The sequence below is a fragment of the Marmota marmota genome, unplaced genomic scaffold, assembly GCF_001458135.2.
Source record: "Marmota marmota marmota unplaced genomic scaffold, marMar, whole genome shotgun sequence".
NCBI lineage: Eukaryota > Metazoa > Chordata > Mammalia > Rodentia > Sciuridae > Marmota > Marmota marmota.
Window position 1 is genome coordinate 6,495,248 of NW_026000241.1, and position 19,702 is coordinate 6,514,949.

The window sequence follows — 19,702 nt, forward strand, 5'->3', positions numbered from 1 at the left end:
CGCCCGCGGCGCGCTGAGCCCAGGACAGACCAGCCCCCAGGGTCCCCACCCGCTCGCTCTGCCCCCTTCCCAGCCTCCCTCCCATTCCTGGTCTCTGTCTCTGTTTCCACGTTGGGGGTCCTGCCCCTCCACCCCCTGTCCCTGGACGGCGCCCCTCGCCCCGCCCCCACAGTCCCTGGAGCCCCTCCCGGCTGCACCTCCATGTTTACAGAGGCCCCCGGGCTGCGCGGCCCCGGCCTGGGCGCCCCGATTTTTAAGCCATAGACCTGGGGTCAGGGCAGGAAGGAACTTCGCTCGGCTGCTTCCAAGAACCTCGGCCGCGACCCTCGGGGCCGGGCGGGACCCGCCCCACGGACCCCAACTTCCCCTCCCGACACTGAAGTGAAACCGTCGCCTGACAGGCCGCGACAAGAGTCAAAAATAAACTGGTGAGCGCCTGCCCCGGAGCCCAGGCCTGCAGGGCTGCGCCGCCGGGTGAGCGCTGCGACACTGCCCACGGTACCTCCACTGACCACGTTCAGGCTCCTCCCGATCATGTTGGGTTTCGATTTGTTTTTCCTCGACTGTAAGCTCCCCCTCGGTCTCTTGGGACGAGGGCCCTGTTTTCTACACTGCCCGGGACCCCGCTGCCCGCCCGCCAGGCTGGGCGCAGCTTTTGTACGGTACGTTGTTACGACATGGAGATAAAACATTTGAACATGGGGCCGAGTGTGTCCTTGATGCCTGGGATTCTCTGCAGTCCCCACGTGCAGGGGGACCCTGGCATGCGTGGGTCACAGTGGCCAGGACTGTGGGTTTAACCTCAGGCCACCTCCGAGTGCCAAGGCCTTCACTCCCTCACACTGGGCCACATGAGTCCAGAGGACTCCACACCCGCCTAGTGTCCCTCGGGAGAGCCCCCGGCTCAGCCCCCAGTTCCTGCTCAGGGGCCCCCGGGGCCCCCTCTGGCTCTGACCAGCTTCCAGGTTTGAGTCCCTGCTGGGCCACCAGCTGTGCCCTCGGAAGAAGTCACCTCCCTTCTCTGATCTGCAGCTTCCTCCTTGTCGAGTGGCATCAATAGTCCCCACACTCCTCGTGCCACCCAGAGGGTGCCCCATGTCCTCAGATGCAGCGTACAGCTACTGTGAGGCCCTCCCTGGCCCCCTCTAGACATTTGTTCAACACTCGGGGACCATGACCCAGGGCAGGTCCCAGGGGTCCTGCGTCTCTTGGACCTGGACTTCTAGTTGCCACTCTCCGGGGACCAGAGAACCCCCCTGGCTCCCCCCAAGACCTCACATGCAACCGGTGGCCCACGCCTGTCATCCCAGCGGCTCAGGAGGCTGAGGCAGGAGGATCTGGAGTCCAAAGCCAGCCTCAGCAACAGTGAGGCGCTAAGCCACTCAGTGAGGCCCTGTCTCTAAATCAAAGACAAAATGGGGCTGGGATGTGGCTTCACGGTTGAGTGCCCCTGGGCTCAATCCCCACTACAAAAACGAAAAAGAAAGAAAAAAAAGCCCACATGCCTGGGCAGCTTGGAGGAAATGAACCAGAAACCCCCGCCCAGGCTACTGCTGTACTCTCAGGACAAGACAGCTTCCTCTGAGTCCCCAAGCCTTCCCAAGCACCTTCCTGTCACATGCCCAGCTGGAGATGTTCCATAAGTAACTCCAGCCTGTAGGATGCCTCCTGTTGCTTGTGGTCACAGGACAACAGCCCTCTGCCCACGCCCCAGCCAGACTGGGCCAGGGGTAGGAGGTGCTTGGCAACAGCCTATGTGGTCTTTACACTCAAATCACCATGCAGCTTGCTGTGCATCTTTGGCAAAGTTACCTAACCTCTCTGATCAACAGCTTTCTCAATACCAGATGGAGTCTGTAGTTGCTATCCCTGGCCACGACTAGATGCCTCTGAGGGTTCAGTGATACATTGAGTTGTGGCCCCAACCTGGGCCTGACACCAAGCATACAAGTTAAATGATGAGGGTACTTAACATGACTTCTTCCAATAGGGAAGACACCAAGGAACCACAGGAAAAATTGTAGCAATTTTATTTATTATTGCTTCAGTCTCACCCAGCACAGGCTGAGGGCATAGTAATGTCCTGAAGACGAAGTGCTGAGTCTTGGGAAGAACTTAAGACGTAAATAGCAGGCACAGTGGCGCATGCCTGTAATTCTGACGGGGGAGACTGAGGCAGGAGGATCACAAGTGTGATGCAGCCTGTGTAACCTAACAAGACCCCGTCTGAAAACGAAAATGGCTGGGGTGTGTGTGGCTATTTTAGAGCACCCTGGGTTGGATCCCCAGTATCACCAAAAAAAAGGAAATGGAGGGGCTCAGGTGAGGGTCAGTGGCTGAGCAGGTGCTCAGCCTGGGCGAGGCCTTGGGGTCCATCCCCAGCACCACAAAAATGAAGAGGAGGAGCTAGGCTTTGTGACTGGCTTGGTCCTCCTGGGGACAGGACACGGGGTCTCTCTCTAGGGCTTCAGGGAAACTCCAGCTCCTGAATCTGCCACTGCTTCATGTAGCACGTGGAGGCTGGGACCTTGGGGCTGAGGACCTGCACGCTGAGCTTTGTCCCCTAGCAGGGTTTGGTGTTTCTTCTTGGGACTGGGCTCCGTGGCTGGCCAGGCCTCGGGAAGCTTGCAGCACCTGAATCTGTTATGCTCGAATTCGGGACCCCCAAAGACCACCAGAGACCAAGACCGATGTAAACAAACAGCAACGAGGTGTTTATTGCGAGCTAGCTCGGGCCTCCGCGCACACACAGAGCAACTGGTGACGCCGATAGGCCCCGAGCCCAGGGTTTGCAGCAGTTTTATACATTCTTTGGAGAAGGCAGGGACTTCACATACATCATAGCATCTCTCAGCAAATCATCACACACCACGGGAAAATCAAATAACAACTCTAAAACATGATTAGCACATTCACTGGTGGGAACAAGTTGGGTAGGGGTGATTGGTCAGTACAAGAGGGGGATTCGTTTGAACTGACTGGTTTAAGCCAAGAGGGATGTTCCTGCTGAACTGCATGGTTTCCCAACACGTTATCAACCGCCATAAACTACTGGGAGGGTCATCTGGCATCCCAGGTATTTCCCTTGTCTCATGCTGATTGGTGGCTGCTAGGGGCTTGCTATGGGTCCCCACCTAGCTTGACTGAGTCAGGGACACCTGTCGCAGCAGATCTCTCCTGTTATTTGTAGATAAACAACTTAGCAGGGTGGGAATGTGTCTAGGAGCGCTCTGTGGGTCTTTCCAAGGACAAAGGTGATGTCCCTTCCTTGGACAGGCTGTGCTCTGAGGTAGAGGCTGGTTTTTCAAACCTCGTGGTTATTCCAAAAAAAAAAAAAAAAAAAAAACCCTCCAGCCTCCATCCAGGCCTTTTGTGGAGGCCACACTTTGTCTGCATTGCTGGGGCCGCTGGAGTGGCCATCCTGGATGGCCCCTTCCCAGGGTCACAGGACCCAGCTGTACCCTCCTGAGGCCCAGCCTGGGATGTGTTCTTCCTGCCTCTGAGGGCTCTGTGGTGGCTTTATCCCCCAAATCTCTCTCCTTCCCGTCTTACAGATGGGGAAACTGAGGCTCCCTTTCTCTAAGGGATCAGTGGTGTCCCGGGAGCAAAGCGGGTGCCAGACTGACTCCGTCTGCTCTGCGGCCCCCCCAAGTCCAACCTCCTCCACCCACCCACCTTGTACATGGCAAACCGCTTCCCTGCCCCGCAGGGCCAGGACATCCCCACCCCAAGCCTTGCTCAGGAAAGAAGGAACCCAACCCTCCTGTCCCTCACCCCAAAGTAGGGGTGGGGATCCCACTGGGTCCCGGCTTCTGCTTTTTGTTGAGCTGTGGCCAAGCCTGGATCAACTGGTGGCGGTGAGTCTGGAGCCCAGGGCCCGAGGCGGGAGGGGGAGGGGCCAGTCCCAAGGGTTAGGCAAGGAGAGGGGGTCATCCTGGGCCTGGCCGGAGGGAGGGGACCCAGGCTGCGCAGCCCCTGCTGGCTTCAGGCACAGAATCTCTTCAGAGCTCAGGAGCGCCCTAGAGTGGGACCCAGAGGCCATGGACAGGCCTTGATTACCCTGGGGATCCCCAGAGTGTCCCTGACTCACCGGGCTCACAGGGCTCCGGACCCGGGCCCCCGCATGACTGGGTGCAGCCAGCGGCCCAGCAGGAGCTAGGAGGTGACCGACCGCCTTTTCTTGATCTGGGGCACAGCGTCTGGCAAGGTTGGTGGCGTGGGCAGGTTGGAAAGCAGGCCCAGAGAAAGAAGGAAAGATCCCAGCGACACTTGGCCTGGGCCCCGAGGGGCGTGGGCACCCGAGGGTGGCCGCCTGCAAGGTAGGGTCGGACGGCGACACGGCAGGCGGGCCAGAGGGGACCGCGCCCTAGCGGGGCAGGCGGCTCCTCTCCTCTGCCCGGACTTTGCTTGGGAAGATCAGGTGGGGACTCCCGAGGGGACGCTGTCCCAGCTGGTGCCCGCTCTCCCGCCCCATTCATTCCCGTCACCGTGGTCACACACTGGCCGAATCGTTTTGCTTCCCCATCGCGTGTCTGAGACCCGCAGCTGTCACCCGCCCGCCCCTCCCGACTGTTCGTTAAGCACCTACGGTATACTTCTCGCCTGGGAACCCGGGCCTCCTCCTGGAGGCAGAGGTGACCCGATGATCTAAGGGCTCGCGCCGCCGCCGTAGGCGCTCGGGCCAGTCGGGCGCTCATTCCAGCCGGGAGGAGGCCTGGCGCGCTTCTGCTAGGGAGCAGCAGATGCCCCGAAGGCTGAGCGACTTTGCTCACGGTCCCGGAGACCAGACCCGCCTGCCACCCTTCTGCTGAAGCCGGAAGTCAGCACATATTAGGCGCCGCCTCTGTTTAGTGGGGCATGGGTGAGGTTCACGTGGATCCCCGGAGAGGAAGGATAAATAAGTCCGCATGGGAGTATATCCTTGCTTAGCTCAGGGTCCAGGATCTGGGGAGGGAAGGAGTGATAAGAAATGAGCATGCATTAGGCTCCCATGATATGCACCTCCAAAAAAGTGGAGCTGGTGGCACACGCCTGAAATCCCAGGCTGAGGCAGGAGGATCATAAATCTGAGGTCACCTCAGAAACTTAGTGAGGCCCTAAGCAACTTAGCGAGGCCCTGGCTCAAAATAAAAAGTAAAAAGGGCTGGGGTGAGCTCCGCGGTTAGCGCTCCTGGGTGGAATCCCCAGTACAGTGACCAGGAATACAAGTGCCTGACCCTTCACTGTATCCAGCCCTTATGAGTGAGGGGGCATTACCTCACTTGGAGGGAAGCAAGGCCTGTGCATACACTGAATGCCTACTGTTTGCACGACTGTTCTGCCTGATTTGTAGACAAACTGAGACTGAGGACCGTTTGAGGGTACAGTGAAACTTCTGATGGCTGGAGGAGGGGCTCGGTGGTAGAGCACTTGCCTCGCCTGTGCTTGACCCTGGCGTCACCCCCAGCCCTGCAGAGACAACAGAAAAAGAAAAAGCCTCAGAGGCAGGGTCCCCCACCCCCACCCAACCCCCACCCTGCAAGACCTGGCCCAAGTTCAAGGTGCATCTCTTGCTTGCCCTTTCCCTTCTCCAAGAATCCCAGCGCGGCCCCAATACACGGGGAGCTGCCCCGGGGGCTGCGCCTGCTCACACGCGCCCTGTGCCCTGCTCCTGGCAGGTCCATGACCTGTGTCTGCGGGAGCCCCTCAAGAAGTCCTCGGAGCTGCTGGTCAATGTGAGCCTCTACTACGAGTCCCTGTGCGGAGGCTGCAGGTACTTCCTGGTTAGAGACCTCTTCCCGACGTGGCTGATGGTCATGGAGATCCTCAATGTCACCCTGGTGCCCTACGGAAACGCCCAGGTGGGTAGGCGCGCCAGAGAAGCCGCGGAGGGGTCGCCGGTGTGGCGACCCGGGCTCACTGGGCTCTCTGCTTGCAGGAGCGGAATGTCAGCGGCACGTGGGAGTTCACGTGCCAACACGGGGAGCTGGAGTGCCAGCTGAACAAGGTGGAGGTGAGCGGGGACCGGGGCGCGCAGTGGCTGCGCAGCCTGGGGCGCCCGTAGGGAAAGACGGCTGCCGGCTCCATCCTCGGCGCCGCCCGCCTCGGCGCCATCCCGTCCGCCTTGCCCGCATCCTCCTCTAGGCACCGTGTTTGTCCCCAGAAGCCTTGGGGTGTCGGGACCCCTCCTGACCTTGGCCGCCCCCTCTCTGGTCCCAGGCCTGCCTGTTGGACCAGCTGGAGAACAGCGCGGCCTTCCTCACCATTGTCTGCCTGGAACAGCTGGACGACATGGAAAAACATCTGAAACCGGTGAGCAACACGGACCCTGGCCAGCCCAGGTTCCAGACCCAGCTCCCTTCTCTGGGTCGGGGACACAGGCAGGTCCCTTGGGGGTGCAAGTACATCAGGGAAGACTTCCTGGAGGAGGCATCTCTGAGCTGGGCATGGAAGGAAGCGCAGGAAGGTGCAGGGACTTAGATGCTAGGATATGGGGACAATGGATAGGAGAGGCCCTACCTATTTATTTCCCTGGGGGATTGTAAAACAAAAATAATAATTCCCCAAAGGGTGATCCCCCACCCCAATCATGTATTCATTCATCAAACATCCAGGACACCCAAGAAGCCTCACCCCATCACTCCCCACCTTGCAGGATCAGAGGGGGGCTGGGGAGCGAAGAGGACGAGGGAGCACTGGGGAGGAGGGAGGAGGAGGAGGAAGGGTGTTCATGCATGGGAACAGCATGCACCAAGCTCTGAGTAGAGAGAGCGGCTGGTCTTAGCAGGGAGGGAGAGCACGAGGGGTGGGAGGCAGGAGTAGCCTGAACCCCAGCCTCAAGGGCCTCCATTCAGGCACATAATGAGCACCTACTGTTTATGGGCACTGTTGCTTCGCTGTGGAACCAAGTGTCCCCTCTTGCCAGTGAGGAAACAAGCCTGGGGCGGGGGCAGAGGGGACCGTTGGGGAGATAACAGGGAGGAAGCCGAGCAACACGCTGGCCCACCCCTTTCCCCAGTGCCTGGAGCTCTATGCCCCCGAGGTGTCCCCAGACAGCATCATGGACTGCGCAACCGGGGCGCGCGGCACCCAGCTCATGCACGCCAACGCCCAGCTGACAGACGCGCTGCAGCCGCCCCACCAGTATGTGCCCTGGATCCTCGTCAACGGGGTAAGACTGTGTGTGAGCGGCCGCGGGACCCTGGGAGGGGATCCGGGTGGTGGAAGTGCCCACTGGTCTGAGCCAGTCTTGGGAACCCTGGCAACCCCTTGGGGTCCCAGACCAGCAGAGCAGGATTGCGGGGCTGGTGGTCAGTGGGGCTGTTTGCTTTTCTCTGTGCAGAAGCCCCTGAAAGACCCCAGCCAGCTCCTGAGCCTCGTCTGCCAGCTGTATCAGGTAAGATGGGGGGAGCCGGGGATCCAGCTGGTGGGAGCAGCACCTCCTGCCAGGATTCCCACACCGACCCCCCCACTCCAGGGTGAGGAGAAACCAGATGTCTGCTCCTCCATGGCCATCACCCCCAGGGAGGTCTGCTACAAGTGACCAGGAGTTAGTGTCCCAGGACGGAAAGGACAGGAAGAGCCAGAACCCAGCTGCCACCCTTCTTCGGATCCCCAACCCTGGGCAGATACGACTCACCAACTGGGGGACTTCTAGACATCCCACAAAGCCCAGACCCAAAATTCCACCCCGTGATCCAGGGTTCTGCCTCACTGAGAATGGTGCAAGATTGAAATTCAATTAATACATAATAAATCCATCTGGTTGTGATGATTTATTTTATACCATTTTTTGCAGCACTGGGAATGGAACCCAGGGCTTTGGGCAGCCACTGAGCTACACCCCAGCCCCTTGGATAGTTTTCAAAAGTGGAAAAGTCAAGCTGGGCGCCATGACGCACACCTGTAATCCCAGTGACTTGGGAGGCTGAGGCAGGAGGATCACAAGTTCAAAGTCAGCCTCAGCAATTTAGCGAGGCCCTGTCTCTAAAAAATAAAAAGGGCTGGGATGTGGCTTAGTGGTTAAGCATCCCTGGGTTCAATCCCCAGTACCAAACATCAGCAGCAGCTGCAGCATCTCAGGGCTTGGGCTCGTGGCTCAGGGGCGAACGGTCTTGTTCTAGTCTGTGTGAGGCCCGGGATTCCACCCACAGCTCTGCAAAAAATAAAATAATAATAATAAATGCAGGCTCTGATTTTTCACTGTGCAGACCTGGGGATGGAGCAATGTGAGGACTAAATGCATCCTAGAGGGACTCTGGCCAAGTTAACATTTTAATCATTAACTGAATTTCTGGCTGCTAATGGACTATTTTCGCCTAATATCGCTTGGAATACTGTCAGGACTCTGAGAAACAGCATGGAATAGAGAGGCTGCTGCAGCCCCGTAGTGGGGCGTCTGCCCGACATGTGCAAGGTCCTGGGCTCCATCCCCAGGGCTGCAAAAGAAAGGTAACAGAGACATGAGGGCACTGGCCCAGCTCCCCTGTGAGAGCTCAGATCAAGCCATTAGACATTTTCACGACATGTAAAATCCCAAACAGGAGCCAGGCACAGTGATGGGTGCCGGGAGTCCCAGCTACTCAGGAGGCTGAGGCCGGAGGATCCCTGAAGCCCAGGTGTGGTTCCTGGAAAGACCCTTCTAGTTGCAAAACAAAAAGAAAAAATGTGGGCTGGGGTTGTGGCTCAGTGGTAGAGCGCTCGCCTAGCATGCATGAGGCACTGGGTTCGATTCTCGGCACCACATAAAAAAAATTTAAAAATAAAGATATTGTGCCACCTAAAACTAAAGAATAAATAATAAAAAAATGTCGTGAGATATTAGATGTATAAAAGGAGAGAAAATAAAAACTGAAACAAGCTGAAGAAAGTGGCCCTGCACAGGTTCCGTTGGTGGCACGGAGCTCTGTACTGTGAGAGCCATCAGGCTGGGTTGGGGGTGGCAAGGCTGGCCCCAGGTGCTCTACCCTGAGCCACACCCCAGTTCCATCATGCACTTCACCAGGATTATTTCTACCAAAACAAAGGAACTGCCAAGCAGCCAACATGACTCAGCCTGTCATCCCAGCAGTTTGGGAGGATGGAGAGTTCAAGGCCAGCCTCAGCAATTTAGCAAGGCTTTAAGCAACTCAGCGAGATGCTATCTCTAAAAGAAAAAGAAAGGGCTGGGGAGGTGGCTCAGTGGTGAAGCACCCCTGGGTTCAATCCCTGGTACAAAACAAAACAAAACAAAACAAAAAAAACCCTGAGTTTAATGATTAGAACCAACGTGGTGGGTTTGCAGAGCTGGATGGAGCCCAGGCCAACACATATTAGGTAGGAAAGCACTTTACCACTGAACTACATCCTTGGCTCTAAACTCACATTTTTAAATCCACGGGGCAGTGAGCAGAGATTTTTAGTCAGTCATAAACATCTTTAGATGGTAGTGAAGATCCAATGGGGGGTGGGGAAGCAATCCAATAGGCTGCTTGGTTTGCGGCTCCAATGTCTTTATGATGATGACATTTGGTATCCACTGAACTTTTTTTTTTTTTTTGCACTGCTGGGGATTAACTCCAGGGACACTTGACCACTGAGCAACACCCCAACCCCCTCTGTTTCTCTTCCTCTTCATCTTCCTCCTCCTCCTCCCCTTACACCACCCTCCTCCTCCTCTTCCTTTTTTTTTTTTGTGGCGCTGGGGTTTGAACCCAGGGCCTTGTACATGGGAGGCGAGCTCTCTACCAACTGGGCTATGTCCCCAGGCCACTCTTCCTTTTTTTCTTCTCCTGTTTTCAGAAAGGGTCTCGCTAAGTTGCTGAGGCTGGCCTCTAACTTGCAATCCTCCTGCTTCAGTCTCCCTGGTCACGGGGAGTGCAAAGTACTTACATGGGTCAACTTACATGGTTCAACTTGGTATAGATCAACTTACAATTTTTTGACTTCACAATGGTGTGACAGCGAAACCCACACGGCCATTAGGGTTTTGAATTTCAGGGCTGTAGTCAATGAGTACAGTGTCGGTGTTTCCCCTCCTGATCACGGGACTCACCGGGAGCTGCCTGGCATTCAGAGAGGATTGGACCTCACACCACCTGCTCCAGTAAACAGCCAAGTTCAAAGTCCAGAGAACTCTGAGTGACCCACCATGTTTATACACGGTCCGTTGTGATGATTTCTTTGCCATTTACATGAAGTTGTTCAGCCTGCGATGGCAGAGCATTGGGAAGGCGCAGTCCTAGTTTTCAGTGATGCCAAGTCAGGAGGGCGGGAGGAAGAGTGGAGTGTTACCAACAAGATAAGCAAAATGATTGGAGCTGTTTCTAAAGAGGCCCATAAAGACCAGGTGCAGAGATGCGTGCCTGGAACCCCAGCGACCCTGGGAGCCGAGGCAGAAGTGATGAGGGACAGATGGATGTGAGACATGGGAACTGGAGTTAAAGGAACAAGTCTGTAACATGGAACCCCATGACCCCAACGTGATTTCACTTAGCAATTCATCTTGTACAACCAGAGACATGGAAAATTGTGCTCTATATGCGTAACACGAATGGAATTGCATCCTGCCGTCATACATAACAAATTAAAATAAATAAATAATTTAAATTTTTTAAAAAGCCATTTATCTGCAGCCCTGCTTGACTGAAGTCAACAGAGTATGTTAAATTCCTCAGCAAACTACCTGTTGTCTGTAGGGGAAAGGCAGACCAGGAAATGCCAACAAGAAGAACACGAGTTCCCCTGAAGAAGGGACGTAGGACTTACAAGGAACAAATCCCAGAATTCAGGCAGATCAGGATAATTCTACGTAGCCGTAATATCTGTAAAAAGAGGTTCAAATTAGGGCTGGGGCTGTAGCTCAGTGGCAGAGCACTTGCCTCGCATATGTGAGGCACTGGGCTTAATCCTTGGCACCACATAAAAATAAACAAATAAAGATATTGTGTCCACCTAAAACTAAAACTAAAAAAAAAAAAAAGTTGGGGATGAGTCTCGGTGGTAGAGAGCTACTGATTTCAACTCCCAGGATCAAGGAAAAAGAAATGCAAGAAACATCTTTACTTCGGAAGCCACACAAAACCAGGCAGGAACAGGATTTGGCCGGTGGTCAGTTTTCTGCAACACAGATGACATTTTCCCCTACAGAAAACGAGGAGGTCACAGTTTCTACAACAGCACAATGTCGCTGTGATATGATTCAGCCCAGAACAGTGTCTAACGTTTATTTTTAGGCAACTGAGGTCTAAGACCCGGGAAAGGTCAGGACCAAGGTCAACATCTGGATGAGGTGCAGAGCTGAGGCTTCTTCCCCACGTCCAACTTCCAGAAGGCTCTGCAGGACGGGACTTCAGTCTCCTGTAGCGGTCAAGCCCACTCTTGTCACCAACTCCAGGAGAATCTGGAAATCTGGAAGGCACTCAAACCCAGACTGTAGTACCTGCCTAAGATTGGCCATCTCAACGCGGGAGGCGGGGCAACAGGCAGCGATTGGCCAGTAGTGGCATCCGGGGGTGTGGTTACTGTTATCCATAGGCCGGCTCAGAAGGGGGCGGGAAAGGGGGTTTAACGTTTCCCCAGGGCACTCTGGACGTCAGGGCAACACTTACTTGCGATTGGTCCGCTAGTTCGGGAGGCGGTACACAGCTGCTTTCAACGACCGACCCTGGGAGAGCTCGGCTGCTTATTATTGGTCAATACTGCTAGGGGCGGGAAAGTGCAGCTCCGTGAAGATCAGCGATTGGTCGGGGGCGACTTGGGGCGGACACGAGGGCTGGGAGACAGTGTGGATTGGTCCGCGGCGGCGTGGGCGGGGATTCGTGGAGGCGGGGGGACTCATGGTTGGCTGGCGCAGGTCGGGGCGGGGCAGAGCAGCGCGCCTGTTCCTGCGCCGCGGGTGGCGATGGCGCCGGGTGGCTGGCGGTGGCTGCGCGGTCTGTGGGCAGCGGGGCAACCCCTGTTCCAGGGCCGTGCGCTTCTCATCACCAACACTCTGGGCTGCGGCGCACTCATGGCAGCTGGGGATGGCGCACGCCAGTCCTGGGAGATCCGCACCCGACCTGGCCAGAGGTTTGACCGGCGGCGCTCAGGTGAGGACGTCGGCGCTGCTGGCCCTTCACCCCCGGGGACCTTTGTTCCTACCTAAGATTCGGAGATCTTCGTATCCGGCCAGTGGTCATTCATCCCTGATCCGTAGCCTCCGTCTCTGTCAGAACACAACCTCGGCGTGCACTAAGTCTAAGGACTCCGATGATCCCTCCCTCAGTCTCTGTCCCCTAACACCCCCAGGTGTCCGTCACCCCCAATCCCTGGGATCTCTGCCATCCACCGAGGAGCCTGGAACGGCGTCTGTCTGGCGGTGGGGCTTGTAGTGGAGGAATACACGGTTGAGCTCGCCCGATTTTCTGGCCGAGGCTTGGGGAGGGCATTGGGCTTACCCACATCTTGGCCCGGGGGCGGGGGGAGTGTATTGTGGGGCTTGCTGGCCTGATCTGGCACCCTGCTTCTTATGCCACCTCAGCCAGCATGTTTATGGTGGGCTGCAGCATGGGCCCCGTCCTGCACTACTGGTACCTGTGGCTGGATCGCATACTCCCTGCATCGGGCCTCCGAGGCCTCCCAAACATCCTCAAGAAGGTCCTCGTGGATCAGCTCGTCGCCTCTCCTATGCTAGGCGTCTGGTACTTCGTGGGTAAGGAGCCCAAGATCTTGGGTTTTGCCCCTCATAGTTTGGGATTGGTGGAGACAGCATGTGTTAAGGATGCTGAGGTGTGATTCTGATGCTCCTCCTGTGTAGGTGGCCCTGGGTTGGGTGACAGAATAGACTCAATCTGACCCTCAGGGAGACAGTGGGGGTTGGTGTGAATGGTGGTGAGTGTGGGGGAGATGAGGACATTTTCTGGAGCTGCTTTGAATGGGAGGTTGGACACTCAGCAGAGACTGAGCTGGCAGACAGGAGGGTCAGCCTATGCAAAGGCCCTGAGGCCTAAAGGGAGAAGAGTGTGATTGGGATTAATGGGGTACAGTCATCCCAGCCCCAGGATCTGTGGAGAGTCTTGGCAGAGCTGCTCGTCCCCACCCTCCAGGCTCAGAGTTTCCTTGGCTGTAAAGAAGAACTAAAACCAGATTTTACCTCAGGGCATCTCCTTTGGAGCAGGTGTTTATTTTATAAATGATTTGTTCTGTGTTGTTCCCCTCCACCAGACATCCTGCTGTTCTGCCCATCTCACCAGACTGTCCCATACCCTCTGCCTGGCTCGCTCTGTCACTCAGAGGTCCAACCCCGCCCCACCATCATCGTGGGTCTCTTTCACCTCCACGGTACGCTGTGGCCTCTGACACTCATTTCTTGGTTTCCTCCCAGGCCTCGGCTGCCTGGAGGGCCAGACACTGGACGAAAGCTGCCAAGAGCTGCGGGACAAGTTCTGGGAATTCTACAAGGTGCGCATCCCCCAGGACCCGCCCACCTGCAGCGCCGCCTCTGACGGCTATCCTGCCTCGCCCCTCAAGGCTCTGGCCCCGCCCCTTACCCCGCTCCGCCCCTCCCCCTAGGCTGACTGGTGCGTGTGGCCCGCCGCGCAGCTGGTGAACTTCCTCTTCGTGCCCCCCCAGTTTCGGGTCACCTACATCAATGGTCTGACGCTAGGCTGGGACACATACCTGTCCTACTTGAAGTACCGGGTGAGTGTGGTGGGTGGACCCACACCTGGGGATTCCCCTGGGGCCATCTCTGTGACCCTCAGTGGCACTACAGCCACTGCAGAGGGTGAGGGCCCCTGACAGTTGGGCCCAGGGAGGGCAGGCAGGGAGCTCCTCAGCCATGGAGAGGCAGCTCTGCTGTCTGACGGACCAGGCCAGGTACCGGTGTGACCACCAGGTCCCTGCTATGCCTGTTGAGCAGAGCTGACCCCAAACCTGAGGACAGATAGATGTGGGCCCAGGGAGCAGGAGAAATGGCTCGGAGAGTTCCCGGCCCGCTTGTGCAAGGCCCTGGGTTCCATCCCCAGTGCCCCCCACACAGAAGCAATGCATGTGACCAGACCCTCTGTGCTGACAGGTCCCCGGCCCTCTGACACCCCCAGGCTGTGTGGCCTTGGGCACTCGAACGGACTGAGCTGCCTAACACCCAGGACTAGATCCCTGCTCTAGACAGGGCGACGGCGACTAGGAGCTGCCACGTCTCCCGTCAGAAGGGGAGTGGACTCCTGAAGCAGGCGGGGTCCTGGGGCCATGTCCCAGGCATCTAGCTGAACTCCCTTCCAAGCTCACAGCGGGCCATTTCCCATCTGGAACACAGCCACCAGATGGACAGTTGTCCCCCAACCCTTTTCACTGGAAGCCTAATAAGACCTGTGACCAAGATGTCCCACCTGCAGCACAGGGCCTCAGCCAGCCAGCTGGTCCCAAGCACCAAACCCTCACCACTGCCAAGGCCTGGCTCTGGGCCACACAGCCACACTGGGGCTTTTCCAGGCCCCTGGGGACCAAGGCAAGGACATGGCCGATCCCCTTGGAGTAGGGTCCAGCCTGGAGTCAACTCCAAAAGCTTCAAGCAGGACACGGAGCCTCCAGGTCGCTTCTTTGGTCGTGAACATGGAAATTCCATTAAATTCTCTCTGTAATTGAAATCTTGTGATTGTCCAAAGACAGAAGGGGAGGGCGGGACCCTCTGCAGAGGGACAGGGCATGGTCCATTCGCTTTATTGGATTGTGTGTAGTGTGTCATTACATCTCCTAGGGGACTGAGGGGCACGTTTGACACTTGTGACGTCAGAACAGGTCCGGAGGGGTGGTCCCAGGGTGGAATCCACTCCCAGCACCCCACCCACCCAAAAGATAAAACTGAGGGAGAGGAGTCCTGGACTCCTCCCCTGTGGTCCACCAGGAAAAGCCTGAGCAGGGGACCCGGGGCGCTGCATCAGGAGGGGCTGGCGGGCCTGGCCACCCCATCACCGCATCAGCCTGCTCTGGGGTGTCATCTGGTCCCCTCTTCACAACCAACAACTGCTGATGAGGATGAATTTAAAAAAAAAGGTGAGGTCTCCAAAGGAGGGTGAGCAGTGACCACGACACGCCACAGCAGAGCAGGGACAGGGCTGTATGTACACGGGGGAGAGGGCGGGGGAGCCCGGGCCCCTGGGGGACATCTTCAATAAATAAATAAATAACTACGATAATAAATAAGGATGATGGGCTACGTCAGGGGCGGGTCCCAGGCCCTGGGGGTGGGGTGGGGCGGGGCTGCTCTCAGCAGGCGCAGTCCTGGTGCGGGGGCGCCTGCTGGTCAGTGAGCTGCGGGCCCTGCTTGGTGCCGGTCACAGCGGGGTCTGCCGTGTCCAGTGACTCGGACATCTTCTCGCAGATGACGTCCACCAGGCGCTCAAAGGTCTGCTTGACATTGATGTTGTCCTTAGCACTTGCCTCAAAGAACTCGAACCCTGTGGTCAGGGAAGGGAGAGTAAAGACCCTTCTTTGCACCCAGCTCCCACAGCCGGAGGACCCATTAAAGACACGGACAAGTCACCCAGGAAAGCCACACTGTGAATGTCCAAAGACAGAAGGGGAGGGCGGGACCGTCCTGCGTTTCCCATCCTTTTTTTTTTTTTTAATTTTTTTTAATATTCATTTTTTAGTTTTCGGTGGACACAACATCTTTATTTTATTCTTATGTGGTGCTGAGGATCGAACCCAGCACCCTGCGCATGCCAGGCGAGCGCACTACCACTTGAGCCACATCCCCAGCCCCCTATCCTTTCTTCACCCTGAGATTGTCTCCAGGGCCCTAGCAAGCACCTCTGATCCCCACTGTCCAGCCCACATCCATGCACGGGCCCTGGAGACCTCCCACACTCAGATCCAACTGTGCCCTCCCCTCCTCAGATACCCTCCATGGCTCCCTATTGTTCTAAGAAGTTCTGGCTCCTCGGCTCATGGTTGAGGCCCTGCACAACTGACCGTGTGTCCTCCAGTTAACCCCCGTGTTCCAGCCTCTTGAAACTGTGGCCTAACACAGGATCATTTTCATCTCTGGCCTTGGCCCACCTGTTTCCTCTACCTGAGGGACCGGCTAAGGCCCACCTCACTCCCAGTGAGGCAGAAGCCTGTCATGGCCCTTAACACCCGCAGGAAGCCAGAGGGTGAGAGTGTGGGAACTGCTGAGCCCTCCCAGCGGCTCCCGGGTCGAGGCCAGCTGGCAGAAAGCGCTGATTGCCTAGATTTGAAGCCATCCCTGTCCTAACTCCGCTGTGAGACTTTGGGTGTGTGTCCTTCCCTTTTAGGGCTTCAGTGTCCCTTTTCTCACCTTGTGGGTCCCCAGTCTGCTGGTCACTCACCAAGATGGTCGGCCAGCTGCCGGCCACGTTCCGATGACACCACCCGCTCATCCTCCATGTCACACTTGTTCCCCACCAGCAGCACCTGGGCATTGTCCCACGAGTAGGTCTTGATTTGGGTCGACCTGCATGAGGCAGCAACGGGGTTGGTTTAGGGGTTTGAGGACCCCAGCCCCATCCCCAGGCTCTAGGGCAGGGCCTGTCCCCTTGTCCTGGGGAGAGAGACCTTGAGGTTGGCCCACGACCTTCCTACCCCAGGTCTCCTCCAGCCACCATGGCCCCGTAGTCCTCCAACATGGCAGGCTTAGCCCTTCCTCCCTGCCGGGTATCCACTGTCTTCTCTCCATCCACCAGCCTCTTCCTCCAGGAAGCCCTACCAGGCCCCATCTCTGCCCTGCCAAGAACTCACGCTGTTTCCTGCCTGTAGGTATTTGCTCCAAAAGCTACCTGTGCTTCCAAATCCAGCTCTCAAGCAACCCCTCCCACTGTTCCCAGCACCCTCAGAGAAATTACTTCCTCTGCAACAAATTCAGAAATTCTCTGAAAGTTTACCATCATGGCTAGGCAGATCATTTATTTATTTGTTTGATTACTTACTTATTTTGCAGTACTGGGACTTGAACTCAGAAGCACTCTGCCACTGAGATACACTCTCAGCCCTTTTTAGTTTGGGGCTTTGTACCAGGGATTGAACTCAGGGGCACTTAACTACTGAGCCACATCCCAGCTCTTTTTCATATTTTACTTAGAGACAGAATCTCGCTGAATTGCTTAGGGCCTTGCTAAATTCCTGAGACTGGCTTTGAACTCCTAATCCTCCTGCCTCAGCCTCCCAAGCAGCTGAGATTACAGGCATGTGCCACTGTGCGCAGCCTCTTTTTAGTTTTTATTTTAAGACAGGATCTCACTAAGTTGCCAAGGCTGGCCTCCAACTTGAGATCCTCCTGCCTCAGCCGCCTGAGTTACTGGAATTTTATAGGTATGCACCAACTGTGTCTGGCTATCTTATTTATTTATCTATCTATTTATTTTTTGTTTAGTGCTGGGGATTGAACCCAGGGCCTTGTGCATGCGAGGCAAGCATTCTACCAACTGAGCTATATCCCCAGCCCTATTTTATTTTAGAGATGGGGTCTGGCTATGTTGCCCAGGTTGGTCTCCAATTCTTGGGCTCATGTAATCCTCCTGTCTCAGACTTCCAGCACCTGAGACCTTAGGCACCTGCCACCATCCCTGGCCAGGGAGAACATTCAAATGTGTCCAACCTCCGGTCTGGGGATGTGTGCAGTGGTGATGCATTTGCCTAGCATTTACAAGGCCCTGCATATGACCCCAGAACCACAAAGAAAAAGAAGAAGAAGAAGAAGAAAGACAAACAAATGTTGCTGGGGGCACACGCCTGTAATCCCAGCAGCTCTGGAGGCTGAGGCAGGAGGATGGTGAGTTCAAAGCCAGCCTCAGAAACTTAGTGAAGCCCTCATCAACTCAGTGAGACCCTGACTCTAAATAAAATACAAAAAGGGCTGGTGGTGAGGCTCAGTGATTAAGACCCCTGGGTTCAATCCCCGGTACTGAGAAAAGAAAAGAAACGTTTACAACCTATGTAAACTGCTCTTATAGTCTGTGTTCCCAACCTCATCAGATCCCAGATTGTTTCCCCTTTACATTCCTATAAGGATTTCCATCTGAAGTGAAGGGATGGTCTGAGAGGAGGGGAGGTGCTCACCAGTCCTGCACAGCGTTGAAGGACTCCTCGTTGGTGATGTCATACATGAGGATGAAGCCCATGGCGCCCCGGTAGTAGGCGGTGGTGATGGTCCGGTACCGCTCTTGCCCTGCTGTGTCCTGGGAGGAAGAGACGGGAGCCATAGACCCACACGTGAGCTCCTCATAGAGGAGATCTGCTCTGAGATCATCCAGTCTGCTCCCTTCGGGGCCCAGCAGGGGACAGGCTCTCACCCAGGGACTCCATGGTCCAGGAAAAGCCCTCTGGGTCACTAGTATCCCAAACTTTTAGTACTCGATTATCCTACTGCAGAATCCATCCCTATTTATTCAACAAGCACGTACTGGGCACCAAACCACACACCGTGTGCTCCACCCTGTCACAGCACGGAGCTTATAAAATGGACAGAAATTCCCTCCCTGTGGAATGCTCAACACTGTGGTGGTGCCTGCCTAACCAGTGACTCAGGAGGCTGAGACAGGAGGATCACAAGGTAGAGGTCAGCCTAGGCACCTGAGCAAGACCCTGTCTGAAAATTAAATGGGCAGTGGGTGGAGCTCGGTGGTCCAGCACTTGCCCAGTACACGTGAAGCCCTGGGATCCACCCCATTACTACAAAAATAACATAAAGTAACTACATAAGCATAGCTGTCGGAGGGTATCAAGGCCTGAGGAGAAAAATAAAGCCTGCCCAGGATGGGGAGTGTCGGAGGGGGACAGTTTAAAAACCTGAAGGAGGGGAGGGAGGGAGGAGCATCCCACATAGAGAGACCAGGCAGGGACTCCTGGCCCCAGTGAGGGGTTCCTTTTATGAGGAGTGCGATGGAAGCCATGAGCAGAGAGGACAGGCTCCCTCTGGCCTCTGCAGAACTGAATGAGGAAGGTAGGAAGCCCTGACAGCATCCGTCCCAGGAAATGAGGACAGGAGCCAAGATCTGGCTGAAGCCTCATAAGAAGTTCCAGAAAGAACTGCAAGCTGGGGAAACAGCCACTGAAATTAGACACTGATGGAACAGGGGTGCTCTATGATCCTCCACCCCCAGGTATACAGTAGGCATCTGATAAGTGCCCTGGGTGTGAATGCACGAATCTAACCAGGAATGCATGAATCTAACCAAATGGGCTCTTTTCCAGTAAGAGGAGGAGCCCTCCTGCCCGACCCACCCAAATCTGCAGCTTAATCCTCTTGTCGTTGCGGTAGATGGTCTTGACCTTGAAGTCGATGCCCACAGTGCTGACGAAGGCGGGTGTGAAGGAGTCATCCGCGTAGCGGAAGAGGAAAGACGTCTTGCCCACGCTGCTGTTGCCAATGATGAGGATCTTGAACATGTAGTCGAAGTTCTGATCCGAGGACTCCTTCTGCCCATAGCGGGAGTCTGTGGCGGATGCCATCTGGGGGTGCGGGTTGAAGGACAGCATGAGGGGGCTCTCTCCATCCCCAACTTCCCAAGCCCAGGATGGAGAGTTGCAGAAGAGTACCACAGTGGTGTTGGGAGACCACACTTAAATCATCAGGGGCCCCAGTATTAATGGGGTTGCCCCAGCAGAAGCCTAGCTGTGACCTTGAAAGGTCCAAGATTTCAAAGGAGGAGAGCGGATGGGGCCACCCGTGCAGCCCCTCCATCAGGCTTGCCCCAGGTCAGAACTGTAACCCTAAACCCTATGGCTCTACTCTGAGGGGTGACTG

The 19,702-nt window shown here is 56.0% G+C and overlaps 3 protein-coding genes across 6 annotated transcripts in view; 2 read left to right on the forward strand and 1 right to left on the reverse strand.

The window, feature by feature from the left end:
* Window positions 1-2,238: 2,238 nt before the first annotated feature.
* On the forward strand, window positions 2,239-7,753 carry Ifi30 (IFI30 lysosomal thiol reductase). The gene is made up of 8 exons (XM_015488898.1): window positions 2,239-2,247; window positions 4,197-4,319; window positions 5,658-5,840; window positions 5,918-5,992; window positions 6,199-6,291; window positions 6,998-7,150; window positions 7,322-7,375; window positions 7,457-7,753. Exons 1-8 carry the CDS (start codon window positions 2,239-2,241, stop codon window positions 7,520-7,522), a joined length of 756 nt encoding a protein of 251 aa, XP_015344384.1. The 3' UTR covers window positions 7,523-7,753.
* A 4,027-nt stretch (window positions 7,754-11,780) lies between these two features.
* On the forward strand, window positions 11,781-15,084 carry Mpv17l2 (MPV17 mitochondrial inner membrane protein like 2). 4 transcript variants are annotated; one of them, XM_048794829.1, is made up of 6 exons: window positions 11,781-12,047; window positions 12,247-12,316; window positions 12,479-12,649; window positions 13,322-13,398; window positions 13,510-13,638; window positions 14,334-15,084. In XM_048794829.1, the coding sequence occupies exons 1-6, from the start codon at window positions 11,796-11,798 to the stop codon at window positions 14,577-14,579; spliced, it is 945 nt and encodes a 314-aa protein (XP_048650786.1). In that variant the 5' UTR covers window positions 11,781-11,795; the 3' UTR covers window positions 14,580-15,084. The 4 variants fall into 4 exon arrangements, with proteins under 4 accessions (XP_048650786.1, XP_048650788.1, XP_048650787.1 ...); XM_048794831.1 differs by having other exon boundaries at window positions 14,015-14,585; XM_048794830.1 differs by lacking the exon at window positions 12,247-12,316 and having other exon boundaries at window positions 11,812-12,047.
* Window positions 14,643-19,702, reverse strand: part of Rab3a (RAB3A, member RAS oncogene family) — a 5,772-nt gene continuing 712 nt past the window's right edge. The window contains exons 2-5 of the mRNA XM_015489257.1: window positions 19,180-19,407; window positions 18,016-18,134; window positions 16,290-16,414; window positions 14,643-15,395 (exon numbers count right to left, since the gene is read on the reverse strand). Of these exons, the coding sequence (XP_015344743.1) occupies window positions 15,205-15,395; window positions 16,290-16,414; window positions 18,016-18,134; window positions 19,180-19,407 (663 nt within the window). The 3' untranslated portion in view covers window positions 14,643-15,204. The remainder of the gene's footprint in view (window positions 15,396-16,289; window positions 16,415-18,015; window positions 18,135-19,179; window positions 19,408-19,702) is intronic.